The sequence below is a fragment of the Fundulus heteroclitus genome, chromosome 10, assembly GCF_011125445.2.
Source record: "Fundulus heteroclitus isolate FHET01 chromosome 10, MU-UCD_Fhet_4.1, whole genome shotgun sequence".
Taxonomy (NCBI): domain Eukaryota; kingdom Metazoa; phylum Chordata; class Actinopteri; order Cyprinodontiformes; family Fundulidae; genus Fundulus; species Fundulus heteroclitus.
The window spans coordinates 25,789,830-25,817,637 of record NC_046370.1 but is presented as its reverse complement, the minus strand read 5'-3'; the positions used below and the strand labels follow the sequence as shown (position 1 = coordinate 25,817,637).

Genomic DNA, 27,808 nt, shown 5'->3' with positions numbered 1-27,808 from the left:
AATCTTTTTGTGAAGAGAACTAATTACATTTCTAAATCCTGCATCCCAAAATCCATGCATTTTAGTCTGTTTCTAAAAATCTTATGTTTGCAGGGTGACAGAGAAACATTTGAGAACTACTACAGGAAACAGAGGAAGAAACAAGCCCGCCTGGTGTTGGCACCACAGGCTAACATGGTGAGCACCACGCATCTAGCAACACGTGTAAACGCATATTATTGAAGTCTAGACTTCAATAATATTCAACCAAACTTTATTGGCCAGCAATTTACAAGATTTCCTCTTACTCAGTATGGTTATTTTTATACACTTTTCTTCCTGTCCTCTTTGGTTGTAGAATACTCTCCAGTTCTTTTTAACAAAATAATGTTCTCCATTTACTATTTACAAGATACAAAATATAATGATCAAAAGAGTCCTGAAAGCAAACATTCTATTAGGTCTTCCGTTTGATTAAACAACGCACCTGTCTTAAAATATCAAAGTATATAAAAAAAGTTTATGTAGACTGAAACTGTGTATTTTTCTTTTTTTAGCATGAAACTGTGGAAGGCTACAGAAGATACTTTAATCAGATTGTGGGGTAAAATGAGAATTTCTGTTTGTTTTGCTTCTGGTTGGACCTGTAAGTGCTCGAATGTGTAGACTTGTGTTCTTCCTCAGGTTTTTTGTGGTGGAAGACCATATCCTCCATGCGACGAGGGGGCTGGTGACCAGAGCTTTCACCGATGAACTGTGGAACATGGCCTTGTCCAAGATCATTGCTGTGCTCCGCACGAACTCTGTAGGTTGACACACTAACATGTGAATACACACATGTACTGTCAGCAGCAGTATATGTGACAATACAGCCTGCTGGAGATCTATTCATTTGGGGAAAACTTTCCTTCACTTCCTGATACACATACATATAGTAACACTGAGGAGGTGAGCGCACCCATAGGCACATTAATGATGTCACAGTCAAGAGAAGAGGCCAATCCCTATAGACATAGACAGATTTTATTGTCATTCAACTGCACATTCACAATGTATATTTGAGTGAAATTTTGTTGCAAGGCTCCAAGTAAGAAATGGAAGACAAAAGAGAAACATTTATAAATACAAGTAGTTGTCACTATATTGGCATGTTGCCAAAGAAGAGGTCATTGGGGTTTAATGAGAGACAGATTGCAACAGTAACAGCAGATTAAGAGGGCATATTCCTGACTGCTGGACTCCAATCATTTGTAAATGACTAAAGGGATTATGCTAACAAGTAAGAGAATGGTCTACACAGCATGGGGGGAGAACACAGCCTTTGTCTGTGTTCTCCCTTTTGGTCTGCAGCTCCTTGACCAGGCCATGACACTAGAAGCTTCACATTATAGAAGCATTTGCAAAATGTTAAATTTTTACTATAAGTTTATATCATTGACTGACATTGCGCTTTGTAGTGAGCTTTATGATTTTGAAAACTTTAGTGCAAATAATTGCAGATTATCTTTCCTTTGGTGAAAAAGACTGCAACATATAGTTCCCAAACATCTGAAACGTAACTGATCCTTGCCCCTAAACTGCCTTGTTGGTAAGCAATTGCAGCACCAGGCAACCATGATCATTATGGCTTCCAGACAAACAAAAAGAAAGAAAGTATCTGATTGAACTTGACTTTGACTTTGGAAAGTGCCTTGAGATGACATATTTCATTAATTGGCACTGTATAAATAAGATAAATTCAATTGAATTATATTGATACTCTTAACCAATGTGCCAGAGAACGATACATCCACAAAATCATTGCTTTCAGAATCAACCCTCCTGAGGTAGAGAACGAACATGTCAGATGACACTGACAAACAGCCTCGGATATCTTACTGTGACATATACCGTACTTGGCTCCCCCTGCTTCCATGCATTACAGCAACAGTTTTTTCAGTGCTGTCTTCGCTTTTTTGGACATTCTCAGGAGTAGGGTTGATCAGAGCAGAATAGAGCTAAGGTGAATGGACTGCTGTTCACTGATTGGCCAAAGGCAAGGGGAAACGAGTAGATTTTCTCTGAGGAAGTCCAGGGAAAAGAGAAACTGAAAAGCAATTAATATTAAGGACTACCATGAACAGGTCAAACCAAAATATGATTTTATTATTTACAAACCACGAACCATGCTTGAAGGAAACAAAAGTGACGGTGGCGCTGACTTTCAAGACATTTTTGCATAAACAATAATACATTTTTTGCTTTATTTATGTTTTTATTTATAATGATTTATTTCCTTGTTTTACCCTTTACTCACAGATTTCTTTATAGTGTTAATACCACACAGTAATCCTTTATAGCGACAGTTAGCACAACTCTAACGGCTGGAGGTGGGGCTAATACCACCCCTGGGTGACGTTCACCAACCCTCAGGCATTACCGGGTCTGTTGAAAACCAACACTAGTAGAATAAAGTAGAGCCAGGCCGACCAGAGCCAAGTGGAATAGGGTAGGGCTGGGGGAAAAGGGGCTTAAGTAATTACAGTAACATACGTGTTTGTCACTCTTGGCTTGCAGATACAGGCTACATTAGCTAAGCTAATTTGGCCAGTGCTACAGTAAATATCGCTGATATTTCTCTCAGTATAGTATACTCATTGTGTATGTATATATAAACTTGGGGCTACCACCCAGGATATTGTTGTGAGGCAACAGTGTAAACCACAAAGCCATGGTGATGCCAGTAACACATTATCAACACTGACCACTAGGACATTCTAAAGCGTACCAATGCAACTAATGCTCAACATGACAATATAGCATAGGGGACAACACAGGCAGAACGAATGTTTACCATGTGGTGGTTTAACATAGCGTAACTAAGGTTACCACACCACAGATGTACTAAATCATGAACAGAATAGTTAAATAATAAAAAAGTTTTAAAAAGTAGTCTAAGCAGATTCTTGCAGTTATCTATGATTGATCCTTGCGGTCGATGTTTCAAAGCCAGACTCACTGATGCTCAGCACTCAGCTCCTTCATTTGTGTTCCTTTGTAGTTTCAGTTTGCGAAACTTAGTGAGTTAATTCGAAATCTGCCGTTTCCTAATGCAATACTTCAAAATTTGCATTTTGAAAAACGTGGATCAAACCATCTTTGCCATCCATCATCATGGGCAATGTCAGATCATTAGCTAACAAGATTGATGAACTTCAAGCTTTTACAAGGACTCAGCAAGAGTATTGAGAATTCAGCATTATGTGTTTTACTGAAACATGGCTGCAGGATCATATCCCCGACTCCAACGTCTCCCTGCTGTACTCCCCAACAATACAAGCAGAAAAAGATTTAAAAAGTACCAGGAAAAGGAAAGCAGGTGGATTGGCAGTGCTCGTCAACAACAGATGGTGTCACCCAGCACACGTTACTGTGAAGTGTGGTCTCTGCTGTCCAGACATTAAACTATTGGCAGTAAGTTTTCGTCCATATTATTTGCCAAGAGAGTTCACCAGTGTTGTTTTGGTGGTTGTTTACATTCCACCCTCAGCTGTTGCCGACAATGCATGGAATGTTATCAATTCCATTGTTGCTAAGACGCAGACCCAACACCTCAATTCTTTTGTGGCAATATCTGGTGATTTTAATCACGCCTCACTCTCTGCAATACTGCCAACGTTTCAACAGTTTGTCAGCTGCTCCACCAGAGAAAACAACACATGTTTTACAGAAATGTCAGGGATTCATATATTTCCAAATCAAGACCTCCTCTGGGTAAATCAGATCACAAACTAGTTTTTCTCTGCTCAGATTATAAACCCCTTGTCAAGAGACTATCTGTAACAAAAAGGGCTGTGAGAATGTGGTCAGGAAAAGCTGAAGAAGCCCTACAGGTTTTTTTTTATAAACTACCGATTGGATTTCTCTATATACAGTATACAGAAGAAGCTCAAAGTCAAGATCAGAGACAGCAAGGAGGTGTATAGGAAGATGCTGGAGAGTGAACTGCAGATATCAGAGATGTGTTAGGGGTGAAGAAAACCACAGACTTCAAGCAGAAAGAGGATTGGATAGATGGAAGTATGGACAGATCAAATGAGCTGAACACATTGTTATATAGGTTCAGTTCAGGAACAGGCTCACCATCCTCCCCTCCTATCTTCAGTCAAACAGACATTCCACCCTCCTTTGACCCATAACAATCATCTCATCTTGAATATGAACAAAACAAAGGAGATGATTGTAGATTCCAGGAGAAACAGGATTAGATCAAACCCAATATCCATCATGGGAGAAGAAGTGGAGGTGGTTTAGGAATATAAATACTTCTGTGTTCATCTAGACTATCTGTTGGGGCAGCAGCATCAGAGCAGGGACCTAAAAAGGCTCAAAAACCTGATAAAGATGGCTGGCTCTGTTCTGGCGATGACAATGCCATGAAGGATTTTGCATAAAATCCAGAAAATTATGGACAGTCCTGAACATCCTCTTCATGACATTGTCATTGGAAAACAGAGTCTCTTCAGTCAAAGGCTTCTTCAGATTGGCTGTAAAACGGACCGCTACAGGAGATCTTTTTTGCCCACATCTATCACCAACTATACTCCTAGACAAAATTAGTTACATAAACATTTAATTTCCCTTTGGGATAAAAAAAAAAGTATTTTTTAATTTAATTCAATCACATCTCTTAGGAACACTTCTTTAGGAAGGACTATGGCTGACTGGGAGGATGAATTAGGAGAGGTTATGAATGAAGAATGTGGCACTGCGCTTTGCAAAGAATAAATGATAGCATCTCCTGTGCAAGACTAAGTCAGCATTATACAGTTTAAGGTTCTACACAGAACTCACTTTTTGAAAGCAAAACCTGCCAAAATAAACCCAACGTTAGACGGCAATCCTTACATACCTAGCTAACCTTACCTCACTTACCTACTATAATGACCTGGTGCACCATACAGTTCCCTAATTATCACCATATCAGTCATACATTTTCCAGTTTTCCAATTTTCCTGTGGCCTAAATTCCAAGTGCCTATTTTAATTTACACCTTCCTAATTTTATTAGATTAACCATGGATATCGTATTGTCATATGATTGTACAAGAAAAGCCATCGTGCACAGCTGTAGGGTACCTTGCTTTTAATTTACTACTACAATAACGTGTACTTGTAATAATGAAAGTGTTTTTTGTTGTGGGAGGAGGTAGGGCACATAGATGTGGTTGTTTTTTTTGTGTGTGTCTTTGTTGTTTTTACTTTGTTGTTCAGTACAAAAAAGTACTTAACCTTCCAACTGAAAGACCAAATAATCTGAAACCTGTCATGATGGATGCCTGTCAGGTCCCCTGCGAAATTCTGTGGTCAAACGATTATGTCATCAAAGCCACGCCCCTTTACGTGAGAAAGTTTTGTTTTTAGCTTAGAAAGGTCCCATACAGACACCACTGACTTAGTCCACATGAAAGTGGGTCAGAAGACAGATAACATGTTGGTCTCACTTGCTTTCAAGCACAAAGACATTTGGATGCAGCATCTGACCATGGTGGCGTGGCGAAGTCAGGCATCTCGCCATGACCATACGTTTGGCTCCAGATTCCACATTTTTCATCTGATCTATACCAATTTCAACAAATTTGATCTTGGTCCAGTCCCAAAATGATTTCCAGTGAAATTTCCTGTGGGCGTGGCCTACTTGTTCTACAGCGCCCTCTAGAATATTTCAAAACATCAGCCCCAAGCCATGCTTTGTCCAAGGTTTATGAAATTGGATATACATATGTAACTGATGAGGAGCTACAAAAAAGTCTCTTGGACCCATGGTCCTAACCCCACAGGAAGTCTGCTGTTTTGGATCAAATCCACCATTTTGTCTGTTCAAACACCTATTATTCGGTAAATGAAGAAAAATTCACCAAAAATGAGCCGTTTGTTTTTATTAGCTCAGAATCTCAGGATTTATTCCTTGGATAGATTAAAGCATATGGTACACTCTAATCCAAGCTTTTTTTTTTATGTCCGTCACTCTAAATTTTTTAAAGTTTGTCAAATGAACAAATCACTATATCTGCAACATGCATGTCTCAGTCTTTTTGTAAATGGGCACACATCTTCAGTTAACAGAGCCTAAAATACGTTGTCAGTTTGGTGAAAATCCATTCCTGTTGGACTAAATTAGGTCACATTAAAGTTTTTGCCTTTGTCACTATAAGCTCTAAAATAATTTTTGCGTCAGACTACATGGAAAAACTTAGCAATTCGAACACACATTCCAGATTACCTGTAAATATTTTCAGGATTTTAGGGCCAACGGTTGAATTTTTATAAATATTTGAATTTCACAGAAACTGCCCTATTCATTCTCTATAGAAAAATAAATATCACTTTCGGCCACCTTTGGCGCTGTTTCACCCTTTTTCATTACAGTACGTTTGAATGGCAGATAAATGAATAGATTCTGCCTTATTTAAAAACTACATACGTATCACAGTAAATAGAAAATGGGAAAATTATTTTAAAAAGTTTATTAATAAAATGAAATATTAGTATGTAGTCTTTAAACAAGGCAATTGTTGAGGGTTACACAAGAGTGATCTGGATTTTCTCACAAAGTAAATCATACCCTGTCAACTGACAAAATTCTTCTCACTTATCTATTTTCTAGAAGCAACAGCTAAATTATATTATTCTGATACTAGGTCATCAAATCTATGTTTGTCAACTAGGTTGCCTGTAGGGATTTTTAAGTTCCAGCAGAATCCGTATTCAGTGACACAGTATTGACACAGTATCAATACAGTTTGGCAATGTGTCGAAACGCTTCATGACGCCTCATCTACCCATTACTAGTTATGACTATTGTAATGGTGGTGATAGGTGGAAATGAGCGCCAATCCCGCGGTTGGCATGGAGGCTGTCAAGCGACGCTTCCGCGGTGCCGACATAGGCTGAGCAGCGGTGAGCTGCAAGGGCCACCAATGCTGCTAGCAGCTTTAATTATGTATTTAATTTGGTTAAATACAATGTATTTTTTCTAAATGTACAGAATCTCATCATTTATTCATGTTTATGTGTTGAGATGGCTCCCTGATATTGCCCACTCCTAACTGAGAGCTAAACCTGAAGGACACTGGTTTCTGGTCCTTCTTTCTTAGTGCCTGAAATAAGCACCCTTTTGGATCAAATATATTATTTTTTTTTCTTTAAATTAGCTTATTCCTTTTCACCCTTTTATCTGCACCTGATTTGAAACTGTTATTATTACCGTATTCTGAGGAAGAAATGTTTTTGCTCTTTGTTATGTTTACACAGCCGGGGTACTTTTCACAAGATGTTTTTCATCATGAAATGTGTTTTACTCAGTGTGGGGAAATTAATTTACATGCTTAGTTGGATTATAAAGAGGTGTTTGCTCTGTTGATCAGGAAGCTCTAAACAGAAATCCTGCTACTTTAGCTCCACCTATAAGTTGTACTTAAAGCAGCACCATGTAACTTTTAGCATCTAGGGTTGCTACACCTGCAACTTCCAGGTTTAGTGCCCCTAAAGGCCACTGGCAACACGACACTCGCAAAATTGTCGCAAAATTAAAGTCACCCTCCGTGTATTGGAATCTGATAGCAGACAACTTCTGACCAATAGATTGAGAAGTCATGGAGTCACTTGTAAAAACTAGGCGTTATTCACTACTCTAGATTAAATCCTGCACCAGAGAACCAAAGATATGTCTGATCAGGAAGAGATCTTTTGTTTTGTTGTGTAACCTAGACTGAGTCATGTGATCTAGAGGGGCACTCTAGGTCACATGACTCATTCAGTGATGGATCCGACCCTCTCAGGTTACAATGGGGAATTTTTGAGAAGGGCCGCCCGCACAGAGCATTGATATGTGTCAAGTTCTGCATATTGACCTGAAAAATCTTAATATATCTGAAATGAAGCTATTACTTGGGTTAAAACTTACACGATGCTGCTGTAAACAGAATCTGTTGATTTATTTGCTAAACCATGTTTTGAAGATCAGAACATCTTTCTTTTTTAATCTATTTTTGATTTCTTGGTGTGAATCTTATTGTCGTGTAAACGATCCTTTTCTTCTACAGTCATATTGTGATGACCCAGACCTTGTTTTGGAGCTGAAGAATCTTATAGTCATATGTGCTGACACACTTCAGGTTAGTTCAGAGTTCTGCTTTATTTAATCAAGTTGTATCAAAGATTTGACTCTGTGCATGTGTTTGCTCACAGGGTTATGGTTTCCCTGTGAATCGACTCTTTGATCTGCTTTTTGAGGTCCGAGACCAATACAATGAAACACTGCTGAAGAAATGGGCTGTGGTTTTCAGGTGGGATTCTGTCTGAAATTGTCTTTCTTCAACTGATGCGCACCTGAGCTTGGAAATTCTTATTCCATCCATCTATTCATCTATCTATCCATCCATCCATCCATCCATCCATCCACTTTTTCTCAATTCCATATTTAAAGCCTGAGAAATTTGTGTATGGCAAGTTATGGAATTTTGACATTATAATACCTAAAGACTCAGTTAAAATAATTCATATTAAGACCAGGGGTCTCATTTAAAAAGCTTGCGTACAAATAAAGCTTGCGTACACATAAAACAGGGACTAACAGTGTCTTCATATTCGGGCATGGGGGACTCTTCATATTCGGGGATGGAAAACCCCCATCTCTCCTGGACGATCCGGACACAGCCTTCCCAAGACAGGAGTTTCAACATAGAGCACGTCTCCCTAAAAATGTCATGGGACGTTTACAACAGTGATCAAGTTCACTTTTAACCAAGTTCTGTTAAGTTCGGCTTTCACCTCCAATTTACACATTTAATAAAGGCCTTTCTGTGAATTTTTTTCACAGTCTCTTTGCTTTTTCTCTGTGGTTTCTGTTGTTGACCGTGAAATAACAACGATCAGCTGACTCATTCAAATAAACATTGCTATTCATGAGGTGCTTTGGTTTGACCATGTATGGTTGAATCTGGATGTGTAGAGGGCAGAACAGGAGGAGGAACCTGGTACCAAACATGGTGCAGCTGTGATCTATAAAGGAAAATTGCGCTGTGTCTCTGTGCTTCACCGCTCTTACTGAGATCCCCCCCACCCCCCGCCCCCCGCCCCCCGCTGCCCTCTCGAAGCCATGTTTTTTTTTTATCAGCAACCGGCCTTCAAAACGTGAATCACTGTGTTTCATGTCCTTCCACTCGTACCAAAATGTCCCAATTGAAATCAATAGGAGAGTCAGTAGCTGTTTTATGCTCTTTTGTTTTTAACAACACAGAACCAGCGGTGCCTCGGTGGGCGTGGTGCCTTGCGCTTGAATTCAGGTGCGCAAAATTACGTTACATGTAATTTAGGTGCGCACTTTTAAGGGTCATTTTAAGGCACTTGTAACATCAGGGGCTTTAGCTCAGACCCATTTTTCCTTCTCTTCCCTCTAAAAGAGCCCTTTACAGTCTTCATTTATGCATTTTCCCCACTGTTTATCCAGCAGCTGGATCATGCGTAAAGACGCAGCGTGAACCCCTGCCTGCTTTAAGTGTGACAGCTGAGGGAAAAATGTTGGACGGGATAGGCTTGATGAAACTCTGCCTCATTCACTAATGAGACCAACATGGATGGAATAATGATAATCTGTAGTGTTTTCTTATTGCCTGGATGTGAATCTGATAATTCATATTGTGCCTTTTATAATAAATTAAATATTTTCCTATCAAAGGTAGGAAACACAGATTTCTCTTCCAGGGTCCAGTCAGCCACGCCCCAACCCCCAACAACCCCCCCCCCCCCCAAAAAATAAATAAATAACATAATCTCACTCTTAATTTTTGGTAAAAATTGAGAGGTCTGGTGAGGATTAATATTTTGGCCGGTAAAAAATATGCCTGGCCGGTTGATTTTTACATCTACCAGCCAACTTGGCCGGTGAATCAGGAAGTTAATTTCGGACACTATGTGCATGCGCATGGTTTTATAAATCAGGTGTCATTAACACAAACATTTACCTACACAGTGTTTTATAAATGAGACCCCAGATCATATTTAACATATACTGATATGTAAATACTTGTACCTTTTTCCCCTTGAATGTCAGTGTTGAACTTTCAAAGATTTTTTTAAAGAAAGCCAACTGATCTGGACTCTTTCCTACTTTGTTGTGAAAACAAATAAAAACAAGCATTACATTTTGTTTTTTGCACAGAGAGATTTTTGAATCAGACAACTACAGTCCTATCCCAGTGGAAACAGAGGAAGAGTATAAACTGGTGATCAGTCGCTTTCCCTTCCATGATCCTGAGATTGAAAAGGTAGCAAGTTCTAGTACACGGCTGAATCATGCATTATTATATACAGTCATATACATGACTTTCTCAACTGACAAATGTGCAATTAAAGTTCTGCTGTTCCTTGTTTATGTCTGTGTGTATAAGCAGCAGGACTTTCCTAAGAAGCTGCCAATGTCCCAATCTGTCCCTCAGATCTACACACAGGTCAAAGAGTTCATTTATGCAAGCCTCAAGTTCTCAGAGTCACTACACCGCAGGTATTGTACTGTATCTTACATTGTGGATGCATCTGCATTAGGACATTTTTAAATTCATCGCCTTTGAACATAATGTGATGACATTTAATAGCAACTAATGACAGTTGAATTTGCAACAAGCCTTGTCAATATTTTTGATCATCTCTGAAAAAGTTAGAATTTAGGATTGAAAGTTCTTTAGACCTGATTTCTATCCTATTCAGCTGTAATAATTACTCATGTTCTCATGGAGATTTCCTTGGATCAAATGTCCCATACTCTTATTCTGAAAAGTTTGTAAAAGCAGAAAAACTGCACTTGCTGAACCTAAATGTTGTTTGTATATTTAGTTCAACAGAGATCGATGACATGTTGCGAAAATCAACAAACTTACTGTTGACCAGAACCTTGAGCAGCTGTTTGCAAAACCTCATTAAGAAACCGCATATAGGACTGACTGAGGTGGGACCAGATCACGCACACAGTCTTGTCCATTGCATTTAGTCATCTGTTGTAAGAACTGTAACTTTCTCTTTATAGCTTGTGCAGATCATTATTAACACCACTCACCTGGAGCAGGCTTGTAAATACCTGGAGGAGTTTATAACGAACATCACCAATATTTCGCCTGAAACTGTTCACACCACAAGACTGTATGGTCTGTCTACATTCAAGGTAAAATGTTGCTTTTTTGTAGTAGTAGCACAAATGACACATTTGATATTTCTTTACAATAAAAACTAGACGTGGAAAGAAAAATACATTCAAGTAGAACAGGTAGAACAGAGCAGGGATATATCACCTATACAAGGCACAAAGGACAGCAGGAAATATCACTCACAAACATATTGTCTATTTTTCCAAATTTGCTTTTGTAACAAATAAAATGTTGGAACAAAGTGATGTATGTCTACAGATGACATTTAAAACTAAGAAACTATAATTTGTCACTTGACTGTTGATCCCATGGTCATCTATTAATTACAAATGATAAGGCATCTGCATGGCAGCTGGTATAAAACCGGTTAATTTCTCTGGTCTTTCATTTGAGTTTGTTCTACATTTCTTGCTCAGAAATACACAAGACATCATAAACAAGATTTAAAAACATGGAAAGTTAAATCCATCCAGCAGTAAATATTCATGTATTAATGAGTAAGGGAGTTTATGTTTTTGTTAAACGAGAGTTGGTTATATAACTTATTGAAAGTGGGATTTCAAGAAATAAGTTTATTTAAATTTCCCTCTTGGCTGTTCCATCCATTCGTATTATGCTGTCTGGAGTTCCCACCTTTGTATCCAATGAAGCGCTGGCAGGAGCTCCCTCACTTCGAAAGAATGGCCAGTGGCTTAAAGACTGTGAGGAAGGATTCAAAACTTAAACATGTCCAGTCACTACGTAGACAGGTGTTTATTTACCTGGACTCCCCAACTCAACTTGGCTATCTCTTTCGGTGTTAAACACGAGGAGGGATATTATATGGTTTATGCAAGTTCAGGTGTGATGAAGTACTTTCATTGTGGAGACGTGGGCCACAACTGGATAGCTTGTCCCCATAGACAACAGGAGGCTGAAGGAAAAAGTAAAATTTTTAGAATAATTCCACTATGGCTTGACTTGACTGGGTGTTTCTTATTTGTTGTTTTTTTCTTGTTTGTTTTTCTTCCTTCTCTGTATGCAAGGTATATGAGTGGCTTCTTTAAATATAAATGGAGGAAGGGATGCACAGAAGAGAGCTTTGATTACAGAAATGATACGACAGTAGAAGTTAGATTTTTTACAGTGAAATTGTAATTAAAATACAATGGGGTTTATTGCTGGACATATGTGTGCAAGGTTCGGAAGTCTTATTTTCCCAAAATTTGGACATTCAGATTTTTGGCAAGGACAGAATATTTTAATGGTAGAATTTTCCTTTGTCTGGAAGAGACCTTGCTGATGCAGCTTAATAACCTACCTTGTGTGTTGTTAGCTTATGACTATGACAATCTCAACCTGGTAGCCATTTGGCTGTTCAACAACCAGTTTTAAGCCTACTACACAACATTAGCACCTGTTTGGTATAATTTGGGTTGGCCATACACATGACTATGATCCTATAGAATCCCTGACTTTTTCCAAGTTTACCTATGATAATCAATGCTGTTTTGAAGGCAAACAGTAATGACACAAAATGCTTGTGCTTTGTGCGATCCACCATGGGTTGCTGAGCAATCAGTGTAGCAGCCCACTGCTCCCTAAGGGATGGGTTAAACACAGAGACAAATTTCCTCTCTGTGGGACTATAAGTGAAAATATATATTTTTATATGAACATAAGAAAAAAAAGCACACAGAGGAAAGTACATTGCAGTGGAATAATAGCGGCAAGTTAGGATTAGTTGGACTACAACTTAATCTAATTATGTTTCAGTGAACTACAACAGTTTAAATAGAACATTCAATAGTGAAAAATGACTTGGGTCCCAACGATCTATCTCGGGACCTCTCCTGTTCAATATCAACATGTTCCCTCTAGCTCAGATCATAAGAAAACAACAACATAAGTTACCATAACTATGCAGACGACACAAAGCTCTACATCACCATGTCACCAGTTGACTATCAATGACCTCCCTAAGACTAAGAAAGTAAAGCACATTTGCCATTTTTATCGAACCTCTAGCAGCAACAATTAGACAAACTAATGTTGTCAAAGGTATAAAATGCATGAAAATAGAGCATAAGATTTGTCTTTATGCTGATGATGTATTACTCTATCTCCAGCACTCAAACTCTTCCCTCTCTCAAGTAATTAGATTACTAATTAGAACCTTTCTCAAAGGTTTCAGATTACTCTATAAACTGGTCTAAATCTATGATATTGCCAATTAATTGCTCTTTTCAGAACCCCCTAGATTTACACTTGCAATCAGGAAATATAAAATATTTGGGTATTACTGTGTCGTCTAAACTAGCGGATTTAGTAAAATTTAACCACATCCCCCTTTTAAAAAAGATAGAAGAGGACCTTGAAAGATGGAAATTGCTTCCAATTTCACTTATGGGTAGGGTAGCTTCAATTAAAATGATGGTCTTACCTAGAATTAATTACTTATTTTCAATGATCCCCAATAAACTCTACCACACTCTTAGTTTTTTAAATGCATTCTTGCACAAATGCCCTTTGTACAATCAAATTCTGTACATACAAATGGTTTTTAAAAATACTCACCTGTACACTGTGACTTTCTCCTGCATTGTCTACATTTAAATTGTTTACTTTTAAATCACTGCTGAACCTTATACTGTATTTTAAATCTACTGTAATTTACAAGCTGTATTCTTGCACAAATGCCCTTTGCACAATCAATTCTGCACATACAAATGGCTTTAGAAATACTCACCTGTACACTGTGACTTCTCCTGCATTGTCTACATTTAAATTGTTTACTTTTAAATCACTGCTGCACCTGCAATTTGCAAGTTGTATGCAACGAAATTTCGTTCTGTACGCACTCTGTGCATACAAAATGACAAAAAAAGTTCTCTAAGTCTAAGTCAACATCTGAGCGGGCGTAGGGAGTATTGGGGTTTTTTCCACACCCCCGTTCTCCGATTGCGGCACTGAGTCTGCAGCCTGAAGAAGGAGCGGGCCACCGGGTCCGGGGTCTTGGCGTGGGGTTGCTGTGGGGCCCGGGTGGGGCCCGGGACTGGGGCTGACGCCTCTGCTCTCCCCAAGGAGGGGTGGGGGGCGGATTCCCGGGTGGGTGCCGGCCCATTCCTGGCAGCTGCTTCGCGGGGCCTGGCCCCCCTAGGCGGGGCGCCCCTGGGGCCTCTGGGCCCTGGGGCCCATGTACGGTGCCACTTCAGCATAGCTGGCTGCCGGCGGAGCCCACGGGCTTGCCCCTTGCGGCTCCGCGTAAGCAGGACGAGTAAACATTCATGCATGATGCAGAATGTTGCTCCTTTAAGACTGCATTTTGAGGGACTTTTGGGGCAGCAGCAGTCAGTTAAACAGCAGATTTTATTCCAGGTAGTTAGCACTTCTCAACTACCTGTCCATCTTTGAAGAAAAGCATGTATGCTGTATATTTCCTTCCTACTTAGATGCTGGTGTACACTTATAATAAAGTCAACCAAGTAATTAGGAGAGCATCTCCAGATACCCTTTTTATTGAACAAAGCTGCCCTTGCAGATTTAGGAAACCAGCTTCTCCATGTGCTAAGCTTGGAATGCCTCGACAGGACAGGGAAGAAAACAGGCAGACCCATTTAGATGTGTAAAGAAAACATTAAAGGTACCTTAGCCACCTTCTGGATAGCCTTGTAATTACCTTCTTCCAGTTTGAGATGATTATATGTTTACTTTAAGGATGTTCATAAAGACTGTATTTTAATCAGGTATTAAGTCTGAAATACTATTTCAGGATGCTCGTCATGCTGCAGAGGGAGAGATTTACACCAAGCTAAACCAGAAGATTGATGAGTTTATTCAGCTGGCAGACTATGAATGGAGTATGGCAGAGTCGGATGGCAGAGCCTCAGGATACCTCATGGACCTGATCAACTTCCTTCGTTCTACTTTTCAGGTCTTCACACATCTTCCGGTGAGTTCGATGAACCTTCTAGCCAACCCATTAAATATACAACCGTTTGTAAACTACAACCAATGTCATTGTGTTGTTGGTCTTAGGAGCCATTTTTGCTTTTATTTAGTGGGGCTAAATTTTTCCTTTTAAAAGTGGATGTGAGAAATCTTTTTTTCTCTCGCCAACTCCCTGTGGCCTTTTATTTTTATCTGAGTCACATCCTCTGTCTGCTTTCTGTTCAGTGCTGGGTCTCCAGTCTCGGTGGATCCACTTATTATGCTTTCTTTAAGTTCCAGTATTTCGTTGTTTTTTTTTTTTTTTTTACCAGAATGTGTCCTGCCTGCCCATTCACACCTTCTCCAAAAAATGTTGGTTATGCTACTTTTTTTCATTCCTTGATTTTTATTTTTATTTTTTAAGCATCCAAGATAACTGGTTGAATTTGCTTCCTCCTTTCCATTTATTGTTGTTGCATTTTTTTCCTGTCCTTTTCCTCCTTCCCTCCCTTTCTTCTATTTTTGGTTGGTTTTGGGTTTTCTGATCAGAATAACAACAATGACCATGGATCAATGTCGGTGAGTATTTTTGCTTGGATTTTATACCACTTTGCTGCCATTTTGCAGCCATCGGGGAACAAGAAATGCATGCTTGTTTGACTGTAGAAGCTGCACTCCTTTAGGCCTATGGCTTCACTGGCACCTCGTGTGTTAATAAATGATGCCATCAGTGGAAAGCGGTCACATTTATAGATTCTGCAAGAGGACTCCTGACAATGTGTGATGATAAATTAGAGAGGATCAAGCGATAACCAGCAAAGTTGAAAGTTTAAGCCTCTTAAAGTCTTTTTTATTTTTTTTATTTCCAGTGGCTCAAATAAGCAGATTGTTAATTAATATAGTAATGGCATATTTTCAGGTGTTGAATTACAAGGTTTTATCAAAGAATAAAGTAAAAAAAAAAAAGGGTAAGGTACTAGCAAGACTGTGGTCACTTTAAAAATTCATTTGAAAACCGTATAAAACCAACTTTTACCTGTTGCCGTGTGACAATTTTGATTGCCTCCATTTCCCTGGTTGCATGCAGTTGTACCTGGTTTTTATTTCTGTCTGTTCAGTTGAATGTTTACTTTAAGATTGCATGGATCAGGACAGTGAGGTCTCTCGGAAGGGATCAGAATTGATTGAAGTTAAACAATCTTTAAGAATACCAGTGTTTAAGTGTGAATTTCTGATGTCTTACTGCTTAACATTTAGTTCTGCACTTCATTAAGCATTGAAATGAAAGCCAGTTTTGGTCTGGTTAGGAGTATTACTGTGGGAACAGGAACTTCTGGGTTGCTGCTGAAATTAAATCTTTATTTCCAACCAACAAAATACACATTGACAGAATTCTATAAAACAGTTCTTTTGTGACTGGCTGTTCTAAGTCAATTTTTTATTATACTCCAAACATGTCTCAAAGTGGCACATAAAAACACATGCAGTCAATTCTGACTTACTCTGATCAGCTGTAATATATCACTGATATAGATTTGAAAGCACTGTTTTCAAAATAACAACATCCAGTGTGCGATTTGCAAAAAAACCAGAGGGGGGGATCCTTTCAAAAGTTAGCTAGCAGCTGCTCTTTCAGGTAGCTAACTAGGTCCAGTAGGTTAGACTATTATTTTTAAACTTGCGCCATCTACTGTCGGGACTCAGGAGTGGGTATTAATTTACTTTAACCGCTTTGAGCAGAAAAGGTAATAATACTCTTTAAAAACAAACAAAAAAATGTATTTACAAATGTGAAGGAGACAAGACATGTATTAATATAAATCCATAATATTCAGGGGTTAAAGCAAAAATAATCAATTTGACTGAAAACATTTTCTAGTCAGCCCATATATTCCCGGGCCGTGGACGTCATGCCACCTTAGTAACCTCATTTGCTTATTGTAACAAGTCCACTTCAACCAAATCTGACATTTCCATTGACAATTCCTGTATCTCTCCCACCTTTCAGCTTCAAAGCCTTTGCACCATCAAGGACAGCCCTCTGCATAATCTCCTTCACTTTCCACATCCATAACATCACCTGGTTAACTTTCATATTTACAGCATCAAGCAAGTTCTTCCTTCACACTTTTTCCAAACTGGTCCACAGTCCACTCACCTTTCCACTTTACAATTTCAAAACCCTCCATAAACTGCAGCTAATTCAAAAGACAGCAGCTTGCATCATTACATTACATCATCTTCTTCACACCTGTACATTAACTCTACTGTCACATTCAATATAAATCAATCCTATGATCATACAAGGCCAACAACAGCCATGGACAAAAAGGGACACAAAACCAACACGACACAGATCGCACATTACAATAATCAGTCTCTGCTTTGCCCGTTATTGCTCAACAATTAATTATCACAACTCATGAGTTTATAAAAAGGCATTAACTTTTTTTTGAAGTTTATAAAAACGGTTATATTTTAGCCCAGTGACATGTCCAGGATGGACTCTGTGTCCCCACCTCTCGCTCATTGACTGCTGGAGAGTCACCAGCCCCCACACGACCGTGTGTTATGTCAAGCCAGGTTTTCCAATTAGATACGGCATTATGTAACACCTGTACGGAAAAGCAGGTATAGAAAATCCGTGGATGGGAGGTTACATTTTTAAAAAGTTTAATAAAATTGCTTAAAGTTTATCAGAAAAAAAACGTGACTTGCTTTCAAAAAACATTAAAAAAATGTTATTAAACTTCTGCTAAGTTAAATATTGTTTAAGGTAATCTTGGCTGGTTTAGCTTGTCTGTCTGGCAGGTGTTTTTGGGTTGGAGTAAAATGAGTCAATAGATTCACAGGAGTCTAGTTAGCATGTTTCTGGTGCGACTTGCTTCACATCATGCTCCACTACGTGTAAAAATAACAAATAACTACAAAAACTCTGAGAATCGCCTTTCTCTGGTCTCACAGATAGAACCCGTTCTCCAGTCCATGTTGTAGCTGCAGTTTATTTGTTTATTTTTGATGTAGTTTCCTTAATAATCTGTATGCATCAAAATCCTTGTCATTTTATTCAACGAGTGTCCTGGTTCAGCTCCTCATGAGGTGGAGCTGCTGCTTATTGACTGACAGCCGCTCTGACTGCAGCTCTGCCTTCTTTGTGACAGAAAAGCGTGTCATGCTAAATTAGCTTAGCTAGAGCGTTACTCTTTCAGTTTTAAATAAAACATAACAGTGAATCATGAGGAGATCCCTGGTTAGTCCCTGCGTTTATCAGCTAAATTACTGGAAGCGAGGGAATAAACGCTGATAGGCGACATGGCCACAGGTGGAAATAATTCATTAATTAGCTGCAGACATACTTACCGAGGGAAGTTGTTGTCAGCTGTTCTTTCTGACCTGCTGGTTCACATAAATCCAAAGAAAACCTTTGACCATCGCTACTTTCATTCATAATATCTGTGGTCAGTTTGAGATATTCTTCCAAAAGTTAAAATGATTAAACACCGATAAAACTCAGATGGGAGACCTCCGCGTTGCAAAGACCCGCCCTACTCTCTTTCTGATTGGCTAATGTCCTGGCTCTGCCAGATTTTATTGGTTGAGCGGAGCTTCTGTTTAAAATCTTGAATAAAAAGTCTACACGGAACATTTTGCGCTCATTTTCCAAATGACGAAAGTCCCTCACAGTGACGGAGAACATTAAACCCCTGATAATATTACTTATTCAGATCAAAAGGGGGAGGAATGTATCCCCCCCAGGGATAATACATGAATGACCAGAGGGGGGGACATCACAACCAGAGGGGGGGAAAATCCCCCCCATCCCCCCCGGCAAATCGCATGGTTCATGATCATCCATATAACTCAGCTGAGCTCAGTCATCTCATAATGTCACTCAACTTTTTCATCAGTATTTATACCTGCTTTAGTCTCCCTATCGGCAGCACATTTTCTTTTTGCCTTGCCACTTCATTCCAGCTGTTTCCTTAATGATTGATTAAGATTATGACCAAGTTTCCATTTTAACATTTGCTATCCTAGCTTAACTCTTGTCAGACCAATTTTCCCACTTAACGTAGGTTTTGCGATTCTAAACTTGCTTGTCGTCGCATATTTCCTTGTCTTGCCTTACATCTCTAAGTAAGTCTGCCATTATGCCTTCTTCGTGTATGACCCTAACCTGGCTAACTGACTGGATCTCAGGTCTGACTTTTGGATTCTGCCTCTCTGCACTGACCCAGGACCTTCCTACTGAATCGTTAGTAAATTTTCTCAAGCCGGATTCTGTTCTTAAGTGTACTTTACCAGAGATTTGGAGCCAAAATCAAGTTTGCTTACTTTGAGCCACAGCCTGTACATAATCTCTTCAACTTCAACCTTGTGCTGCACATAATCTAGAACAAAATGAACATATATTTATAAAATAAATTATGTTTCCAACCTGGAAAGAAATGAAAACATCAAGACAATTAATCCTTCACAAAGTAACAGAGCTAAAGCAACAAGCTACAAACTTATGTGGTGCTATTCCAGAGCCTTTTCATAGTTCACCAACTAAATATTCTAATCTACATTGAGAATGTAATGTGATAGTTCTCATTTGCCATAAATTTTTTAAGGAAATAAAGTTATAAATGACAAAGTCTAAAAGAAGATGCCATGTCCAAATTAGCATATTGATTGCAGTATTAAATAGCATTTCCAACTTGGATTTTACAAGTTTATATATGTTTAATTCTCTCCAGTTCTCCTGTATTTCGATTTGACCAAATTCTCTATAAAACTGCTCATTCACACAATTCTCCATTTTAGTTGTGAAACATAAAAAGTATTGCTCATTGGACCACATTTAAGATTGTTTTTAATTTTGCCCACTTTTAAAGCAGCACCTAGTAGGTTATTGTCTTAAACAAAATCCTGACAAAGATCAAAGAAAAGATTTTTGCTGTTATTTTAGCTTCATATGTTAAAAGATCAGTGAACAAAGTTAGGGCTGACAGAGTACATTTCGCCCAAGCTTCATTTATCTGCTTGTCTTTGCCGTTCCTGCAAATCCACAGCTTGACACTCTCCCTATCAGCAGGAGGCTATCGCTTGGTAACAATAGAAGCATTATCCAGATATAAGCATAATCTGTTCTGTTCAGTAAGTTTTGATTGCTTGGGCATGAGCCTTTGGTTTATAGAAGTTCAACGTGAAAGCAGATGCATTCTACATGGCATAAATAACATGTCCCTACACAGAGATACTGCACATGGACATGCAAACATTCATATATGTCACTCTTTTTTTGCATAAAGTATATAAACTTTGTCTAAAATTGCTAAAGTTATTTTTCTTTATTCCCTAAGAGAGTGATTTTAAAGCGAAATTTCCTTATTTTAGATAGAAAGAACAAAAAAATTGTTTAGTGAAGAGCTAAAGGTATCTTTTTAGATGGACTATGTCAGACACCAGCTCTCTGTGTTGTTCTCCAGTCTCTTGTTTACATAGCCGGGCTGGCCGTGCATGCAGGGTCCGAAATTAACACTCGCCAGTCGCCAAATGCGAGTAAATTTCCCGTTTGGCGAGTGAATTTCAGAGGGCTAGCTGCCACATGGCGAGTAAATGTTTGTACCAAATAAAATAAAAATAACATAAAAATAACAAAACCCATCTGGGTTGCGGATGATCCGTTCACAGCTCCCTCCATCCAGAGCTCAGTCTAGACCCGCCTTCTGCGTAGCTGCTTCAGCTTCTTTCACATTCACAACAGTCATGCCCGCTGGATCAGAAAACAGATCTGCTAACCAGAAGCAGTATAAAACGGCAATTAGTCTGTTTATAAGTTTCGTTCTTATTTATTCTGCATTTTTTTAAACTACGTGCGCTGTGTTTCTGTGCTTCGCCACTCTTACTTCTCTCCTCCCTAAAGGAGCCCTTTACAGTCTTCATTTATGCATTTTCCCCACTGTTTATCCCTCGCGCACAGCGCACCAGGGTAAAATCCAGCAGCTGGATCATGCGTAAAGACGCAGCGTGAACCCTGTGTGCTTTAAGTGTTGCAGCTGAGGGAAAATGTTGGGATGTTTAGGTTTGAATTAAACTCTGCCTCATTCACAAATAAGACCAACATGGATAGAATAATGATAATCTGTAGTGTTTTTTATTGCCTGGACGTGAATCTGATAATTCATATTGTGTCTTTTATAATCAACTACAATATTTTCTTATCAAAGTCAAGAAACAACGATTTCTCTTCCAGGGTCCAGTCAGCCACACCCCTAACCACGCCCCTGAAAATTAACATAATCTCACTCTTAATTTTTATCAAAATTGAGGTCTGGTCAGGATTAATATTTTGGCCGGTAAAAAATATGCCTGGCCTGTTGATTTTTACATCTACCGGCCAACTTGGCCGGTGAATCAGGAAGTTAATTTCGGACACTGCACGCACGTGCAACTACGCAGGTGAACGGCTGCCACTCAGGGCTTACCCACTCCCTGCTCATAAAATGCCACCGCCAGGAAGAAAATGGTGAAGAGCACACACATCGGATCAAACTGTTCTCTTGCTAACAGCATTATAAATTTATGAGTTACTGACTTCTTCACTACATGTTCCTCCAAAAGGTGATACTGTTTTGCTGTGTATTAACCCTTTGCAAATATGCACATATCAGCCAATGGGTGAGAAGGGGAAATGGGTGCCAATTGCCGGAGCGAGGTAAAGACAGGTGTGGCTTGATACACATCTTGTTTGGTCTACAGACAGTGCTCAAGCTCCACCTAGTGGTGAAAATTTGCTTATTGCTCCTTTAAGGATATCTGGGAGAGTTGTGCTTATTTCAGGTTTTCTATGTCCAAAAAATTCTATACCACGTGTTAATTTGAACACACTCATGCACTAAATGTCAAGTTCTTAAGAAAGCTTAAATTTCACAACCCATAAGTTCCTGCCTTCTCGGGTACATGGGCAAGTAAATAATGGGATCTTCTCTGACTTTAACTGTTTAGGTCTGCATTTCTGCACTATGTTTATATTTACTATTGAGCCAGAAATTGTTTTGGAAAAAAGCCAACCCTCTGTCTGTTCATTGATCATTTTGCTCATTTGTGTTTTATCCACACCTTCTCATACCCTATTCTTTTCTCCAATTCATTCTTTCTATTAATGTTCAATCCTCAAAACTGACCTCTTTTTGAACTCTCATTCCTTCTCCTCTTCTTTCATCCTTGTCCCAATTTGATCTCTTACTCTTTCTTTTTGACTTGCTTCATGCTTTACGTTATTACCACCCCATCCCCAATTTCTCTCTCTGTAGGGAAAAGTGGCCCAGACAGCATGTATGTCTGCGTGTAAGCATCTGTCCACGTCACTTATGCAGATGCTCCTCGACACAGAACTCAAGCAAATCAGTATGGGAGCCATACAGCAATTCAACTTGGATGTCATACAGTGTGAATGTGAGTATAAAGAAAGGTTAAAATAAAATTAATTTTTTTTTATCCTGTTCTATCTAAAACATTGCAAGGTTTAAAAATAGTTTTAGTTTTAACATACATTGTAAATCAAATGAAAGTATTGAAAAGTATAGACTTCATAGGTCTTCAATAAATAGCCATACAACATGCATAAAAGACCCCAGAGTTCTTGGGCAGATATTCATTAGGTTGGTTATAGTCCGTTATATGTTCATTAGGCCTAAGTTACTAGTTTTAGGACCTTTACCAGCTAGCTAAAATTTGCATTTGACGTATAAAATGAATAATATCCAACTGTGTTTCTGTGTCCTCTCAGTGTTTGCCAGTTCAGAGCCAGTACCTGGCTTTCAAGGTGACACGCTCCAACTGGCCTTCATCGACTTACGACAGGTAAACTTTCTGAATCTGCCTGGTCTTCCAGCCATAACCATAGCATAACCTCTGTTAGCTCTATGACCACTAGTTGTATGTAAATAGCAGCAGAGTCTCATTGCTTTCTGTCCGCGCTGACCTGTTAATCTTACCCCTGGCTCACAATGAATGCGGTGTAGATACGGTTGCGGTGCAGACACAGTTGCAGCGCCGCAAGGAACCCAAATAATTAGAAATCAATGTGTCAATTCACATCAGTTGCATGAGGTTGCGGGTCCAGTTATCGAGGTCGTGTAGTGCTGCAAAAAAAGTCTGCAAGAAGGAAGTTTGAACCCCACGCTGCAGCAATTCCCGGATTAAGCTACTGAATTTTACGTGCCAAACAGAAAACGTCGGGCACTAGACAGGATAATGTTCCAGTGAATTTCACCAACTTAGCTAGTTTGACTATAGTAAACAAAACGGCGACACAGAGACACAAGGAAATAGAGGGGCTTTTGGAGGATGAAATATGATATTTAAGAGCACGGATAACAGGTTTTGCCCTGAAAAAACGAATTTTTTTTATTTTATTTTTAATTGCTTATGAGGGATAGCAACAGAAAGGGCCATGAAACTTCTGTTCTCACGAGCGCCATTTCCACAACGGGAGCCACAGCTGGCCTTGGAGCAATGTGAGTCGGTGTTTGTGGTCAACCGGAACTGGATCAGGACCGTAACCCGCACCACATTCAATGTGACCCCAGCATAAGCCTAAGGTAGAGGCTGGGATCATATCGCAGTCACATAAGTTCACAGACACATTTCTTGGTTGTTGTTTTTTTTGGCCCACAAAAAAAAGTTTAATATTCAGGAATGTAATTATTTCCTGTTACTGTTATGAGAGATTAACCCTTAGCATTCTCTTTTGTTTAAATTACATTGTTCTTTCAAAGGTAAACTTAATATTGTTGGAGACATTTAGGAGGGACAGAAGACAGCAGTAGAAATGCCCATTTGATTAACGTCAGGGTTTAGTATCTAGTTAGCAACATTGTAATAGTGATTGATGCTTCTACCTGTTAATCTGTTTAATATACTGAAAGATGGCTGTCATTTATTAATCCTTAAATATTTGGGGGGAAAAAATTCTACTTTGTGCAATATCTACACTTGTTATCTTCTATGCTTGGCGTTTCTTTAGAGTAAATTTTTTTTACATTAAACACGTTTGTTCTTTTTTCTTCTTTTTTCATAGCTAATAATTGTGTGTAACTGTCTGTGCTTTTGCTACTGTCATACCCTAATTTCCGCATTGCGGGACAATAAAGGAATTCTTATCTTCTTATCTAATAAGAACGCAGCCAAAGATGACATTGGGTTTGGAACACAAATTTCAACCCATCAACGCATAACAGAGTCGCTGCATATGAAAAAAAATGTTAGATGAAAGTCTCATGCACAAATTTGGGTTCAGATAGGGAATATTAATGGTTTATCCAGTAAGGAATAGGACGTGAGAAGAAATATGTTCTGTGAGGAGTAGCTTGGAGAAAAAGAAAACGCCTAACAGCATGTAAACGTTTCCACATATCATCAAGATGAACACCATTTATCTTTTAACAGATTACAATAATGTTGAAAAATAGTAACCAGAAAAATATTGGTTGCCCACAGAATGTCTGATATGAATGAATGAAAGATGGGAAAAACCAAAGATTTATTTTAAATTTTAAAGTTACAACATCAAAACAGAGTATTGTTGGTATGTTAACAGACACAATACCTGAAACTTAGTTCCTCACACAGACGGAGTCTCTGCAGATGTTGAGTAATATGTTTCTTTCATAGCATACTTGCAAAAAAATATGTGTTAAACAGTTACATTTTAGATATACTGGTCTCATCTCTGGGAGCCTTCAGATCTAGAAATTATTCTTTGGCTTTACTTTACAAGGAAAACCTTACCTTCTGTGCACAGTGAATCATCAGCCATGTGCAGGGCAGACTGTTTATTATCTCTTTACAAGTTGGTCATGATCTTGTGTTAAGGATGGTAAATATTCTGGTTCAGTAATTATTTACAAACGCAATCTACAAAAGCCACTCTTCTGAGAAATTTTCTGCTCAATTCTACTTTTCTAAGAACATCTATTTCAGAAGCTAAAGGATGTTTTGTGATTTTCTGATCTCTTCCCAATCAACCTCTATAAAAGAAACATTACTTAAAATAATCCACAAAAAAACATCCTTTTGGACCATGTCCTAAGATATAGGTTGATTTTCCTCTGCTGTCCAGTCCAGTTCTCTCAGTTCAGTGTTAACCTATTTCCTTTGGTGAAAAGTCTGTGCTTAGTAAAACCTCCTGTATTAATTAGTCTCCCTCCCTCAGCGGCCCTGCTTTCATTCTGCCTCAGCTGCTAACATTTCCTCTGATTAGGTTTATTTTCATTCTCCATCCCTGTCTCAGTTTAGAAGGTCACTGGTTCTCTTTGTTTACTGCTGGACTCTTCTGTTCACTGTCTGTCACCATATGACTTTGCTTGTCTTTAACAAAAATTTAAAAATATATGCTTGAAATATAAGTAATAATAGCACATAATATTTTTTTATTATGAGTGGAGACAGTTTCTATACCTCTAGGTTTCCATTGGGGTGCCTAGAATGTCATTAATACCGGCGAAATGCTAAATTGTCATAAATGATAGGATGAGTCCTCTCCTATTAAATGCTATATATCTCCTCAATATGAACTAGAATGATCTTTAAAGAGTTAAAAAAATCTGTCTTATCTAATTATTTGTGTTAATAAATTCCTTCAGTTTTTGGAAGTGTTACTCCAAATACTTGCTCTTTTTGTTGAGCCTTTCTGTGTGTCAGTTTCTCAAATGAATAATGCTATTACCACTAAGCTGCTCCATCAGTGCTCTTTCAACATGGCCCAAACATCCAGCTGTTTCGCCCTATGTTGTTAACATACAAGGCTGTATGTGGGCGAGAGTCAGAGGGGGATCTTCTCCATAAGGTTAACCTCAGGTCAATGGGCATTTCACCTCAAACACATCATGTATTTAAAGAAACCCTACCTAGGAGATGCATTTCTATACCAACATCACACAATCTGATCTCTTGATCCTCATTTTTCCTTGTACTCAATCACAGTAGTTCACCATAATTATGTCCCACCTAGGGTGGAAATGATCAAGGTTCTTATCCATGTACTCAGATTTTTTTTAGATTTTTTTCAGTTAGTGTTAGATAGTATTTAGAAATATCACAAATAATACCAGAATTCTCTGTGAAAGGTTTGAAATGTAAACAGAAGAAATTTGACAAATTCTAGACAGTTGCGTAGTGCTCTTGGTCTGGCCTTTCTTTTTATCAAGTGCAGAGGCTGCATGAAGGATTAACATTGTTTTGTCTCTGTCATGGGAGTGGAGATTGTAGCCGAAATAATAATTTTTATGTCTCCAGTTCTGGTATGCAGCCTCCTTTACAAGTTAAGGTTGGTACAGAACTCTGTGTAAATGAGTAAAGACTAGTACCAATGACCAAGGCTACGCTCACACTGCAGGGAAATGCAACCCATATCTGATGTTTTGGCCCATATTTGACTCCTATACGTTTTTTCATGGCAGTCTGAACGGCCCAGTTCCAATCATTTCACCCCCCCCCCCCCCCCCAAAAAAAATGATCCGTCTTTCATGTCACTCTCCGGTTTCCAACTACAAATCCACACACAGCAGTAGCAGTTAGCTCTCCATAAAAGGCCGTTGTTAATAGCTGTGCTGCTTTTTTCTTACCTTATATTTGTTGCTATGATGTGGTCTTAATATTGTCGGCCCCTATTGCTCAACAGCTTTTTAACAAGGACAGATGCCGGCACATCTATGTACATTTTATATGTATGCACATTTTTTTTTTTTTAGAATTTTTTAACAAAACTTTATTGAACACTTCTAGAAACTATTACATTCACCATTAATTCCGTAAACAGCCTCGCTGGCACCTCAGAGCTCACAAACAGGCAGAAAGGCACCTTGGACTCCCTCTCCTGAATGGTGAACACCGGTGGCTAAAAACCATTAACAACATAGAATGGAGAGAGACCAGTGGTACTAGAAGGCGTGGAGTTTATAGCTTGCTCGACCCAGGGTAAATTTTGTGCCCACCTAGTGGGATCAGTCTCCCACATGATGCGAAGTTTGGTCTCAATCTCCTGGTTGGCCCTCTCGGTCTGGCCATCAGTCTGTGGGTGAAAGCTGGATGACAGGCTGACAGAGATCCCCAGCATAGCACAGAATTCCTTCCAGTATTGGACCACGAACTGGGGACCTCTGTCTGAAACTGTCTGTCGGGATGCCATGGAGCCTAAACACCTCCTTAGTCAAGATGTTTCCCATCTCCTTGGGTGAGGGAAGCTTGGGTAACAGGACCAGGTGGACCATCTTGGAGAACCGATCGATGATAGTGAGGATGACAGAGTTGCCCTCCGAGATGGGTAGACCCGTGATGAAGTCCATAGCAATATTGGACCAGGGCCGAGAGGGCACAGGCAGAGGGGGAAGTAGTCCGGAAGGAGGTCGTCAAGAGACCTTGGCCTGATTGCACTGTGGGCATTGCACAGGCGTGTCAGGTGAGGGATCAGACCAACACTAGTGCCAAGATCATGACCCTCAGGCTGGACTGATCACGGCTCCACTCTGACAACTTTCAGAGGTGACCTGGAAGAGAATATCTGTATTAGTTTTGCATCTTGGATTTAATCACCCACACACCTGGGTTATCACCTGGCAACAGTTATCACCTGGTTGTCAATTTTGTATGGATTAGACCTAATGTGCAAAACAGTTGTAAAACCTTAAAAACCTGCAGTATAAAATTCGATGTCCCAGCTGTCCATGAAATCAAGGGTATCAAAAAATCAAC

At 39.1% G+C, this 27,808-nt stretch overlaps 1 protein-coding gene across 7 annotated transcripts in view; it reads left to right on the top strand.

The window, feature by feature from the left end:
- Positions 1–27,808, top strand: part of exoc6 (exocyst complex component 6) — a 62,996-nt gene that overhangs the window by 26,560 nt on the left and 8,628 nt on the right. For 2 of the 7 annotated variants that reach the window (XM_036142389.1, XM_036142387.1), the window contains exons 10-22: positions 94–177; positions 537–583; positions 664–784; positions 8,063–8,134; positions 8,208–8,305; positions 10,180–10,285; positions 10,409–10,521; positions 10,851–10,962; positions 11,041–11,175; positions 14,910–15,089; positions 15,617–15,646; positions 22,369–22,510; positions 22,845–22,918. In XM_036142389.1, coding sequence (XP_035998282.1) covers positions 94–177; positions 537–583; positions 664–784; positions 8,063–8,134; positions 8,208–8,305; positions 10,180–10,285; positions 10,409–10,521; positions 10,851–10,962; positions 11,041–11,175; positions 14,910–15,089; positions 15,617–15,646; positions 22,369–22,510; positions 22,845–22,918 — 1,314 coding nt within the window. The remainder of the gene's footprint in view (positions 1–93; positions 178–536; positions 584–663; positions 785–8,062; positions 8,135–8,207; positions 8,306–10,179; positions 10,286–10,408; positions 10,522–10,850; positions 10,963–11,040; positions 11,176–14,909; positions 15,090–15,616; positions 15,647–22,368; positions 22,511–22,844; positions 22,919–27,808) is intronic. The other 5 variants (XM_036142392.1, XM_036142390.1, XM_036142393.1 and 2 more) reach the window with 3 other exon arrangements.